At 47.4% G+C, this 11,986-nt stretch overlaps 2 protein-coding genes across 2 annotated transcripts; one reads left to right on the top strand and one right to left on the bottom strand.

Annotated features, from left to right (window-relative positions):
- Positions 1-3,356: 3,356 nt before the first annotated feature.
- Positions 3,357-5,204, bottom strand: LOC310693284 (uncharacterized protein). The gene is made up of 2 exons (XM_083475207.1): positions 3,877-5,204; positions 3,357-3,570 (listed from the first exon to the last, which is right to left on the bottom strand). Exon 1 carries the CDS (start codon positions 5,061-5,063, stop codon positions 3,948-3,950), a length of 1,116 nt encoding a protein of 371 aa, XP_083331333.1. The 5' UTR covers positions 5,064-5,204; the 3' UTR covers positions 3,357-3,570; positions 3,877-3,947.
- FEM1B (fem-1 homolog B) lies at positions 4,504-11,458 on the top strand. The gene is made up of 2 exons (XM_083475090.1): positions 4,504-5,568; positions 8,390-11,458. The coding sequence occupies exons 1-2, from the start codon at positions 5,321-5,323 to the stop codon at positions 10,023-10,025; spliced, it is 1,884 nt and encodes a 627-aa protein (XP_083331216.1). The 5' UTR covers positions 4,504-5,320; the 3' UTR covers positions 10,026-11,458.
- Positions 11,459-11,986: the final 528 nt, after the last annotated feature.

Raw genomic sequence — 11,986 nt, 5'->3', positions numbered from 1 at the left:
GCAGACTTCAATCAATTAATTCTTTTATAGGAGGGAGCAGTCAATTCTGCTACAATATATTAACATGCAAACTTGGAAATATTTTAATATATTTGCCCTGCTTACGGGATTCCTGGATGCATCTGGGCAACCACTGCTGGCAACAGGAGCTCCAAGTAGATGGGACTTTCAGTCCGATCCAGGATGGCTCATACTTTCTTGGATTCAATTTAAATTAGGGCTGCCATACGTCTGGAATTTCCTGGACATAGCTGGGATTCGGCCGTCGGAAACAATATCTGGTTGGAAATTGCTGAAATGTCCGGACGTATGACAACCCATGTTGGAAGTGTAGATTTGGGCGAACCTCTTTAAAAATAGCTCCAAAACTTTCTTTTTTAAATTAGATTTTAGGCTCAACAACTTTGGCTAAACAAACGAACAAACTAACTAACTCGACAAATCTGCCAAAAAAAGGGGCTCAACATTAGTGTCTGGATTTTCACTTTCTGATATTTGGCAACCCTATTTAAATGGCACCCTGCTCCATTTCAGCAGTGAAGCATTTGCTGGTATGGAGAGCAGGTGTGAGAAAAGGTCTGGTTAGTGTATATTTCTGTGCAACTATTAATGGCATGTGAGTGCTGCTAGGAAAATAAGGTTGGCAACATCTTAGCCCAGGCCCACCAAGACTCTTCCAACTTCCCTCTACAAAAAGTGTGGAGAACTAAAGGCAGAGTGGGGTGAATGTGGGTTTTGGGGCCACCCCCCCCCCCCGCTAACTGTTCCACCCATTCCTTTTGTCTGGCTGGTGTCCTTTAAAATGCCTTTTGCTTCTCTGAATGGAGGATGGAGAGAGATGCGGGGGGTGGGGGGGAGTAGAAGCTTCTGACTTTTGCTAAGTGGCATGTAGCCACAGTTGCATCTGTTGCTCCAATTTCTAGCCCGCCCATCATGAAATCATAATCCCAAGGCAGGTTGCAACAATCAAACAAAATGCTGCCTCACTTTGCCTAATGGTAGGGTCATCCCTCACAACACAATAAGGCCTTCCAGGGGGTTGGACTAGATGACTCTCATGGCCCCCTCCAACTGTACGATTCTATTACGATTCTATTCTATTACGATTCTATTACAATTTCATTCTAATTTCTGTACGATTTCATTCTAATTGGAGCAGTCAGTCCTATGAACCAAAGCAACATTTCTGGCAGAGAGAAGCTGTATTCGCAGTATGTAGATCAAAAGCGTGGAAATCTTTTGAATCTGTGCCCTGCATCTGTGACACAAGGTCTCTGCATGCCGGGCTGAAGCTTTGAGTGATGGATTTGATGCCTCTCGGGATAATCACCATCAGATTATCCACCCTGGGAGATTAGGGGAAGATAAGGGAGCGGAGGGCTATGCACACATTGCTGGCATATAATGCAGCGAGGTCATTCTTTTTTTGCAATTTAGATCCAAGATGGTTTGAGGGGAAACACATCCAAGTGCAGTATTTCATAAGAAGCAACAGGATAGATGCAGGATAGTATAGCTCATAACACAGATATGGGGTGTGGTTAATGCCATGTGAACACCACTTTCCAAAGCAGCACTGGGCATGGAGAACATAAGAGCCTGATGGATCAGGCCAATGGCTGATCTAGTCTAGCATCCTGTTCTCACAGTAGCCAACGAGATGGCTGTGGGAAACCTGCAAGCGGGACTCGAGCACAACAACACTCTCCCCACCTGCAGGTTCCTGCATCTGGTTTTCAAAAGCATTACTCTCTCTGAAGGGTGAGGCAAAGCGTAGCCATCGTGGTTGGTAGCCACTGATGACCTCTATGAATTTGTCCAAACATTTTTTAAAGCCATCCAAGTTTGTGGCTATGACTGCCTCCTGCAGGAGCGAGTTCCATAGTTTGCACTGTGTGTACTAAACAGGATTGTGTAAACAGCCAGAGGCCAGAGGAACAGAGTAGGAGAATATACACAAATGCTGTGTTTCAGGAGGGCGACTTGTGCTCAGCATCCCTTCCTCCTGCTGCCACCTCTTTCATGCGCACCCCATCCAAAAAACCACATGGCACAACCAGGCCATTCCTCCCATGCATAATGCATGGCATTGCCCTTGCGCAGTTTCCACAGCTGGCAGCAGATCCTGTTGCATGACTTCCAATTAACTATTAATTTTGTTGTTACTGAAACCATGGCAAAACAATTGCACCAAACAGGCCCTGGGTCCAATTAGCAGGATCACATTACTGACCGTGTCAGCTGGCTCCAGCAAATGACTAGTTTGTGACAATAGGTGGGTCCCCCTGAAAGCCTCAGGAAACAGAGACCTGTGTCTGCAACAAGAAAGCGGGAGGGAGGGCTGTTGTGCAGTGGCAAAGCATTGGTTTTGCATGCAGAAGGTCCTGGGTTCAACCCCTGGCATTGTTAAATGGGGCTGGAGAGTCCCTTGGCCAAAACTTGGGGAGTCATTGCCAGTGAGTCTTGACAGTACTGAGCTAGATGGATTCATTGTTTGACTCTGTATAAGGCAGCTTCCTATGTTCCTAGGAGGAAGAGGAGCAATGCCACTAGCCAGTGTCTGCAGAAGGAGCACAATTACCTGTTCAAGGGGATATCAAACCTGTCCCCACTACATTTGGCAGGTGCAAAGAGGTGGAGGTGTTTGTTTATACTGTGGTGGTCTCATCAAGCCAGCAAGGACCATTCCAGCATTCACCTGCCAGTTTCTCTCTTATTCTGACTTCCAAATCTTTTCTGGCACCTTCAAACCTTTAAGACAAATGTCTTTTAGACTTCTGACCACAGTAGCATATGGTTTAAAATGAGACACACATTTCCCTTTTTTACCCAAAATGGTTTTAAGTGTTTGAAAGAGTGTGACTTGCCCTTGGAGGAGCCTTCTCTGCCTGCTGTGTTTTTGTGGGAGTCACTGCTCTGGGTGTGTCTGCTGACTGGATGGAAGCAAGCCCAAAGGAGGGGTGTACAGAGAAAAGCAAGCTTTACACTAATGTTTACACCAATGGATGGTTCTAGTTGAGGAAGCCGAATTTCTGAGTGTTCATTCCTCAGTTTACAGAACCGAGGAAGAGAGGAAGCTGCATTCTAGTCAAACCACTGATTCATCTGGCTCAATATTGTCCGTACACTACAACTCACATTGCTGCCCCTGCAGATGTTGGCAAAGGCAGTAGCTTTCCAGGCTTTCAAGCAGGGTTCTGTCCCAGCCCTGTCTGGAGACGTTGGGGATTGTACCCGGGGCTACCTTTTGCATGCAATGAAAGCAAGCATTCTCTCCATAAGTAACAAGGTGTAGTGCCTGGCATTAGTGGAAAAATTTGCACAAAAACTTCAGAGTGCTGGGAGGGCAACAAAAATAAAGTTACTGGCAGCTGGTTTCATTTTACTACATACTCAAATGAACATCATGTAACATCATGTAACATCTCCTCCACATTGTTAGGCTTTGGAATTCTTAGCGCCCCGCCCCCAGTCAATCTTTGGTTAAGTCGTGTGTTGTTACAAGCCTTCCTTGTCCTTGGCTTTTGTATTCCATCATTGTGTGATTCCTGTCAAAACCTGCAGGCATCCCTGCAAATACAAAAAACAGAGTTTAATCTCATGCTTATTGGACCTGCTGTAACAGATTGCTCTCAGCAGAATGCTGGGTTTAGCTGGTTCATATTTGTTTTTTTATGTCATTTTTGGCACATATATCTCAATATGCTTGTATCTTGCTTTCCTGTTGTATATGTTTCCAAAAATAAAATAAAAAATATACAAAACCCAGTCAGCCTGGGAGGGCACTTATCCTGGATATTTGCATAAAGAGAACATGAATAATATAGTATTGTAATAGGTTTATTGCAGCAGCAGCTTTCATAGACAACAGCTCACCTCATCAGATACATGTAGTCTTAGTCTATATAAAACGCTACAAGATTCTTTGTTGGTTTTGCTGCCTAGGCTCATTTCCTTCTATCTGTCCTGAATCTTCCAACATTCAGCTTCATTGGATGTCCATGAATTCTTCTGTGGTGAGAGCGGGAGAAAAGCTTCTCTCTCTCCACTTTCTCTACGTCACGCATGATTTTATAAACGTCGATCATGCCGCCTCTTGCTTGCCTTCTCTCTAAATTAAAAAGTCCGAAATGCGGCAACCTTTCTTCATAGAGAAGTCGCCCAACCCGCTTGGTCATTCTGTTTGCCCTTTTCCACCACATCCTTTTCAAATGAACACTCAGCAATTCGGCTTCCTCGACTAGAACCGTCCACTGGGGCAAACGCAGCGCGGCTCCAAAGGGGGTCCTTTGGGCAGCTTGTTTGTTTTCCTCCCCAAAACCAAAACCAAAACTGGAATTCTCCTGGCAGAAATATGGAAACAGTCGAGCTCTGGCGGGCCCTTCCGGAAACGTGGCTCGAAGCAGAGAGGAGAGAAGGGCCAGAGCCATCCACGTGGCTTCCTTTCCCCCTCCTCCCTTCCCCCTCCTCCGTCTCTTCCTCCCTCTTTCTTCCTCTCTCTTAGCCCAGCTAGCTGTCGGCGGCCCTGCTTGGCTACGGAACATTTCTCCCCCGGGCGGAGGTTCCCCAGTCCGGCTCTGATTCCAGGGGGACCGGCCTGGCCATTTCCGCTTCCGGGAGCCGAGGCGCAGGGAAGCTGGGAGGGAAGGAGGGAAGCGAAAGCCGGTCCGGCGGCCGCGAAGGGCACCTGCGGCGGCCCGTAGCCGCCTGCGCTCCCTCTCCCGCTGCCATCCTCCGTCGCCGCCAAGACCGGCGCTTGGCGAGCCTTCCGGGGAGCCGCCGCCGCACCGAGAGGCCTCCAGTCCAGCTTCCCGGGCACTTCGCAGAGGCCTTCCGGGGAGCCCGGCTGAGGGAATTGGCACCCTGGGGCCTTCGTCTGCCCCGCTCCCCGGGTTTGGGCTTCCGCGGGCGGCCGCCGCCTGAGGCAGGGGCTGCGGGCTCCAGCCTCGCCTGGAACTGCTGTGCGTTCGGACCCAGGCAGAGCCCCTCAGCCAGGGTCCCTTTTGAGCAGGAGGGGGCATCGCGGGGGGTCGGCTGAGCCTGCCCCAACCCCCAGTGAGCATGGGGTCTGGGGCTCTCAAAGGCAGGCCCTTGGGGGTGGCACAGCTGGCCTGAACAGTGTGCGGTGGTGGCGGGGAACGGCAGGACGACGAGAAGCCCCGGTGCCCCCCTTGACCCCACGGGGGTCGGCCCGCATGCACCTCCCCACTGCGGAGCCACGGAGGCGGAGGAGGCGGAGGAGGAAGATCCCGGCTTGGCCCTGGCGCCGGCTGGGGAGGTTGGCGGCTGGCGTTGGCGGTCCCGGGAGGAGCAGGCAGCCATGGAGAGCCTGGCGGGCTACGTCTACAAGGCGGCCAGCGAGGGGCGGGTGCTGACCTTGGCAGCCCTGCTCCTGAACCGCTCGGAGAGCGACATCCGCTACTTGCTGGGCTACGTCACCCACCAGGGTGGGCAGCGGTCGACACCTCTCATCATCGCTGCCCGCAATGGGCACGCCAAAGTTGTGCGCCTGCTCCTGGAGCACTACCGTGTGCAGACCCAGCAGACTGGCACGGTCCGTTTTGATGGGTATGTACTTACACGTGTGGCATGTGGTCACAGAGGAGGCCTTGGGCTTCTTTCTAACAGGAGAAGATGGGATGGTCCTGTGGATTGATAAATTCAGCCTGGCTGTTGTGGTGCTTCCTTTCACTCAATGGAATATAGTAGGTTACATCATGCCTTCATTTGATTGGCATATGCTGTTTCTATAAATGATCTTCCAAGAATCATAAAAGTGGAAGGAGCCGAAAGCTGCCTGCTGTGAGGCAAGACCTTCCCCTGGATCAATTTACGTAACCCTACCTGTGCTGGACCGTAAATAAAGAACAGGCACAATGCAGAAAGGTACCTGTATAGACCAACACTTTTGAGATGACTTTACCAACTAATTCCAGATGATGCTTCAGGAGAAGGTGCACACAGATATGTCCTCTCCTGCCAATCTAGCCAGCGCCTGGTCCTTTCTAATTTTTGCCATCGTATTGCAGTTGTGAGGACTAGGAATTCTTCCTTTCTCTCCTACATGCGGCAGTGGTTTGTAGAAAACAGTGTGAGGAACAGTGAAAAATGAGTGGCAAGAGTTATCTAGCCTACTGGAAAAGATACAGCTCATGGATTTGTTCAAAGTCCTGGTTAAATCTAATTCCCTATAAGTACAGGGACATTGCTTGGATACATTGACCCCCTTCACGTGTTACTTACACGAGGGATGCTTCACCTGTTAAGAGGCAGAGGGATCCCACCACTGTCCTGTTATCAGAAAGTGACTTAACACACAGAGCCTCCATGTGAGTAATGCTTGGAGGGAGCTATTGACAAAGAGCCAAGGTAAAATCAGGAATATATTTAAAAAGTGGTTCAAAGGCCTCACATGAAAGATTTCAGATACATTTCAGCTCCATATGTCTTCCAAGGCGTGACAGTAATGCCAGTTGGGGTCTTAAGATGTATATTAGAATTCTAACTTTTGGAAGTAGTTCTTATTCTTCCCTAAGGCTATTGAGCCAAAGGGCAAGCACAGAGCATTTAAACATGTAAGGATCAACATTTCCCATATGCCTATCTACCTGGTAATGGGGTGCTTTAGCTTTTGCCAAAGGCACTTGATAATTTCTTTCTGTGACATCGCTGAGGAGGTTGCTGGGAGCTGTGGGACACGCCATCAGAGATCAGAGAGGGGAGCAGAGGCTGTACCAAACTTGTCTCTGCAGTCACACCTCCTAGCTGTCTGTTGTTCCTGTTGAAATGGACTAGGTATTATGATTGTGTTTCAGTTTCTGGTGAAGTTGACAGGATAGTAATCCCAACATAGCTCTAAAACTATACAGAAATGTTTTCTTTTGGAGATAATTAAACAGCTGAGAATATTTCTTTTGAAGACAGAAAGCCAACTCTGGGGGTTGTCATATGGGACTACTCATCATCAGATTTGGGATGGGGGAGAAGGACAGCTACTTTCTGCAACCTACTTATTCTGCTGCCATTCCAGTTATATGAATTAGACTTTTGTGGATAAGTCCCTCCTAACTGAGTTTTGCTGGAGTACCTCATTCTAGATTACACTACAATGTAAGCCTCCTGAGATTCTGTGTTAGTCACTTGTTGATCTTAGATAGTTTGAAGAGGCTAGGCCACTGTTTGAGTCACTAGGGAGAACTCCAGGATCTCCCTTTTGAAAACAATTCCTTCCAGTAGCACCTTAAAGACCAACTAAGTTAGTACCAAGAACTAACTTAGTTGGTCTTTAAGGTGCTACTGGAAGGAATTTTTTTATTTTGACTATGGCAGACCAACACGGCTACCTATCTACTATTGAAAACAATTGACAGTGCTTGACACTGACGTGCAACGTAGGAGATGGTAAACAAATGGGTGGTAAAAAATATCCCTGTCCCTGCCTGCATAGGAGTCAAAGCAACAGCAACAACAAACATCCAAGGAAGCCATAGCTGTTGTAAAAATCCTCTGTTTCCCAGCCTCAGAATTATTTTGCGTGTTCTGCAGTAAGACTTCCTTCTTTCCTTTGAACTGCCTTTAAAACCAATTACTTCTTTGTTGTCCCAGCATGTTCTGACAAGAAGCTCCCTCTAAATATAAAAGCTGTAATTGATTTAAACACATTTGTCTGAAAAGTCTTTTGGCCTGGGGTTCTTTATTCAGGCGTGGTGAGATGCAACTGACAGGTTAAAACAGTTTGAAAAATTGATTAAGGCTTTCTCCTGGGGTAGGCTGTGCAGTCCCAAGGCCAAAAGATGTTATCAATGCCCCATTTCTGCAACTGAATGTTTGGTAACTCCTTTTGCCTTCTCTTTACTAATATCTGAAATCACGTTTGTCCAAGTGTCATGAGGGTTATCCCAAAGTATTTGGATATCTGTGACAAACTTTTACTACTAGGTGTATCCAAGATGGCAAACACTCTGTGTTTTCTTTAGTATGGCTGCTGAATGCAAATACCACCTCATTAGGGGTTTTTTTTGGAAAAAAACCCTATATTCATTATCTTGGTCTAAGTCCTCCCTGTAGCTGTTAGAAAGCTCGAGGATTGGTTGCCATCTACTGCAGGGTTGAGATGAATCCTGCCTCAGTTACAGATTGGATTCTATACATGCTTTGGAAAATCATGCCCCCTTTGCTGGAAGTTGTACCCTCCTCCAAATTAGAAATTTCATTACTTGTCCAACTCTTCTGCCCACATCCAGCCACCCATTGTGAACCTAGCCCTTGCATTCCCTATCATTCTGAAATTCTTCCGCTCACTGACTCCAGACTGTTTTATAGGATATTATTTTGAAGATTTTTTCTTTAATTGCACCAATTTTAACATTCGGTCTCTTTCTTTCCATAGTTATGTCATCGATGGCGCCACGGCCCTGTGGTGTGCAGCTGGGGCTGGCCACTTTGAAGTCGTCAAGCTCTTGGTAAGCCACGGAGCCAACGTCAACCACACAACCGTGACCAACTCTACTCCGCTTCGCGCTGCATGCTTTGACGGCCGGCTTGACATTGTGAAGTACCTCGTGGAGAACAATGCCAACATCAGCATCGCCAACAAGTATGACAACACTTGCCTTATGATCGCTGCTTACAAGGGCCATGTGGACGTGGTGCGCTACCTTTTAGAGCAGCATGCGGACCCCAATGCCAAAGCACACTGTGGCGCGACAGCATTGCACTTTGCGGCGGAGGCTGGTCACCTGGAGATCGTCCGCGAGTTGGTGAAGTGGAAATCTGCCATGATGGTGAACGGCCATGGAATGACACCTCTGAAAGTGGCTGCCGAGAGCTGCAAGGCCGACGTTGTCGAGCTGCTGCTGGCGCACGCCGACTGCAACCGCAAGAGCCGGATAGAAGCTCTGGAGCTCCTGGGTGCCTCGTTTGCCAACGACCGAGAAAACTACGATATAATGAAGACTTACCACTATTTGTATTTAGCCATGCTGGAGCGGTACAGAGATAGCGAGAACATTATAGAGAAGGAGGTCCTGCCTCAGATAGAAGCCTACGGCAGCCGGACAGAGTGCCGGACTCCTCAAGAGCTGGAATCCATTCGGCAGGACCGGGACGCTCTCCACATGGAGGGCCTCATCGTCCGAGAACGAATTCTGGGCTCCGACAACATCGATGTCTCGCACCCCATCATTTACCGCGGTGCTGTTTACGCAGATAACATGCAGTTTGAGCAGTGCATCAAGCTCTGGCTTCACGCCTTGCGCTTGCGGCAGAAAGGCAATAGGAATACCCACAAGGACCTCCTCCGGTTTGCTCAAGTCTTCTCTCAGATGATACACTTGAACGAGCCGGTGAAAGCCAAGGACATTGAGAGCGTCTTGAGGTGCAGCGTCTTGGAGATAGAGCAAGGGATGGCCCGGGTCAAAAGCTCTCAGGATGCTGAGCTCCACACAGCCATGGACAACTACGAATGCAACATCTTCACCTTCCTGTATTTGGTGTGCATCTCCACCAAGACGCAGTGCAGGGATGAGGAGCAGTCGCGGATCAACAAGCAGATTTACAACTTGATCCACCTGGATCCCAGGACGCGAGACGGCTCTGGCTTGCTGCACCACGCCGTCAACTCTGGCACGCCGGTGGATGACTTCCACACCAACGACGTCTGCAGCTTCCCCAACGCACTGGTCACCAAGCTCCTCTTGGACTGCGGCGCTGACGTCAACGCTGTGGACAACGAAGGGAACACGCCGCTGCACGTCATAGTCCAGTACAACAGGCCCATTAGTGACTTCTTGACCTTGCACTCCATCATCATCAGCTTGGTGGAGGCCGGCGCTCATACGGACATGACGAACAAGCAGAAGAAGACCCCTCTCGACAAAAGTACCACCGGCGTGTCGGAAATCCTCCTGAAGACTCAGATGAAGCTGAGTCTGAAGTGCCTGGCTGCCCGAGCTGTGCGGGTTTATCACATCAGCTACCACAACCAGATCCCCAAAACACTAGAAGAATTTGTTGAATTCCACTAGCCACGCCAACGGGGTGGTGTCTCTTCCCTTCCCAGAAAGGTCAAACTCTTGTCAATAAAATACTGGGCAGAGCTTTACAAATCCCTTCTCCTCTCCTTTCTTTTTGGTAGCAGACACACACCAACCAGCCCCCTCGTAAACTGGCTAACATGGCTTTGATTTGCAAAAACCTGTCTTCCGACGGCAGAGCGAACAGGTTTATTTTTTTCCTCTTAATGAACTGGGGCAGGGTGGAGAGTCAGACTCTAAAATGAGAATGAGTGTAAAATATTTTGATACTACGATGCACACGGGTTTTACCATTGACAGCCAAGAATGCTTTAAGCAGCTACCTGCAAAGAGGTTTTACGTTTAATTAATTGAGCCAGCATGTTACCTATGCAGCAGTTTGGAAAGTCTTCTTGCGGGAGGGAAAAGGAGGAAGGGAAGAGAAAATGGAGAAGGATCTTATTGCTGGGATTTTATTAAAACATGCAAAGCAATCCAGGGAAATTTACTTCTCACCAGCCTGTTTTTAATGCCTTTCAGTTCCTACCAGAGTCGTCACTAACATTTAGTTTTAATTTCTGCTTGCAATGAGATGAAAATAACCGATTGTTTGGCTACAGAAAAGGGAAATGCAGGTTGAAATTCAGATGTGTGAATGTGCTTGCCTATCAGTACTTAAAATTACTAGTATTTATTTGGCTGTTGTTGAGGGGGGCGCAACAGGCATACCTCCTCAAATTCATTCTCATTTTTGCTGCTTTAAGATAAGTAGCATGCAGAAATAGTTTGCATTATTTGAGTATTGTTTTATGCATGGTTCCCTGTCCCCGCTTCCCTCTGGTAAGATAAAACGTAAAGTGGTTAAGGCTGGATCTTAATCCCACACCTGAAATGATAACTGCTGCATTTCCTGAAATCTTCCAAGTAGCTGGCAAACAGGTTTTGTTTTTTTAAAAAAATGAGCTTTTTAAAAATTAAAAACAAAAACGAAAAATGTTAGAAACCTGGCAGGGAAGGATCAGGGAAGAATAATTGTGTTGGCAGGACCCTGCCCTGAGAATCAGTTTCTGTCTTTTCACCCCTCTTCATTATGGAACTCTTTGGAAAAATAGATTCCACACCCACCTGCACACGTCCAAATCATCCTCTCTAAAGGCCATCTTTTAAATCACTCACAGTACCTTGATTGTATGAAGAATGTTTGACCTGTGAAAAACATCTCTCCTTGGCAGAAAACTTCAGCAGCCCAATGCCATTTTTTTTGACAGGTTACTGAAAACACTTCCCATGATTTTAAATTCTACTTTCTAACTGTCAACTGGGAAAAGAATGTTCTGCAGTCATTTTTTAAAAAAACTGGAACAGAGAGTTCAAATAAAAAGGGGCATTCTGAGCACAGGTATGTGTGTTTGTATTACAAATAAAATCTTGAATGTGAAACTTAACCCTGATGTGTCCCGCTGAAAAGTGATTGGTAGCTGCTCTTGTCGGATGTTGGTAAGGAGCAGAGCAGACCTCTCGTTTTATTGTAGTTTGATTAATGGACAAGTCGTTCAGCTAAGCTCTGACCTTCTGAGCCTTAAACAAATAAGTTGGCCAAATATTGTGGCGTTTGTGTGGATGATTTCATTCTGAACAGTCTGAAGTCCAGGTCATTCTGCATTTCAGCACGTTGTTCATGGGGCTTTGAGGGATGGCCAAATTATATTAATTCCTCCCAGATGAGGTGCGGGAGAGGATGATTGAAAAGTTGCCAAAGCTTCCTCCTTTGTGAACACGAGCCCTTGTTTCCAAAACTCAAAATGCTGCTTTCCCCCCCTGAGAAGGTAAAAAAGAATGGCAGTGTGGTTGTAGTCACCAAAGTGTGAACTCTCAGATTCATGTTGTTGTCTCATTTTAATTTTGGGGTGCAAATAAGAAGCTTCGGGGCCAGTCCAAGCTGTTCAGCCTCTCTTGATACAGATAATGTTAAT

Source organism: Podarcis liolepis, assembly GCF_965112155.1.
Source record: "Podarcis liolepis genome assembly, chromosome: 14".
In the NCBI taxonomy this organism is placed as follows: Eukaryota; Metazoa; Chordata; class Lepidosauria; order Squamata; family Lacertidae; genus Podarcis; species Podarcis liolepis.
This window is presented reverse-complemented; position numbering and strand designations above follow the sequence as displayed.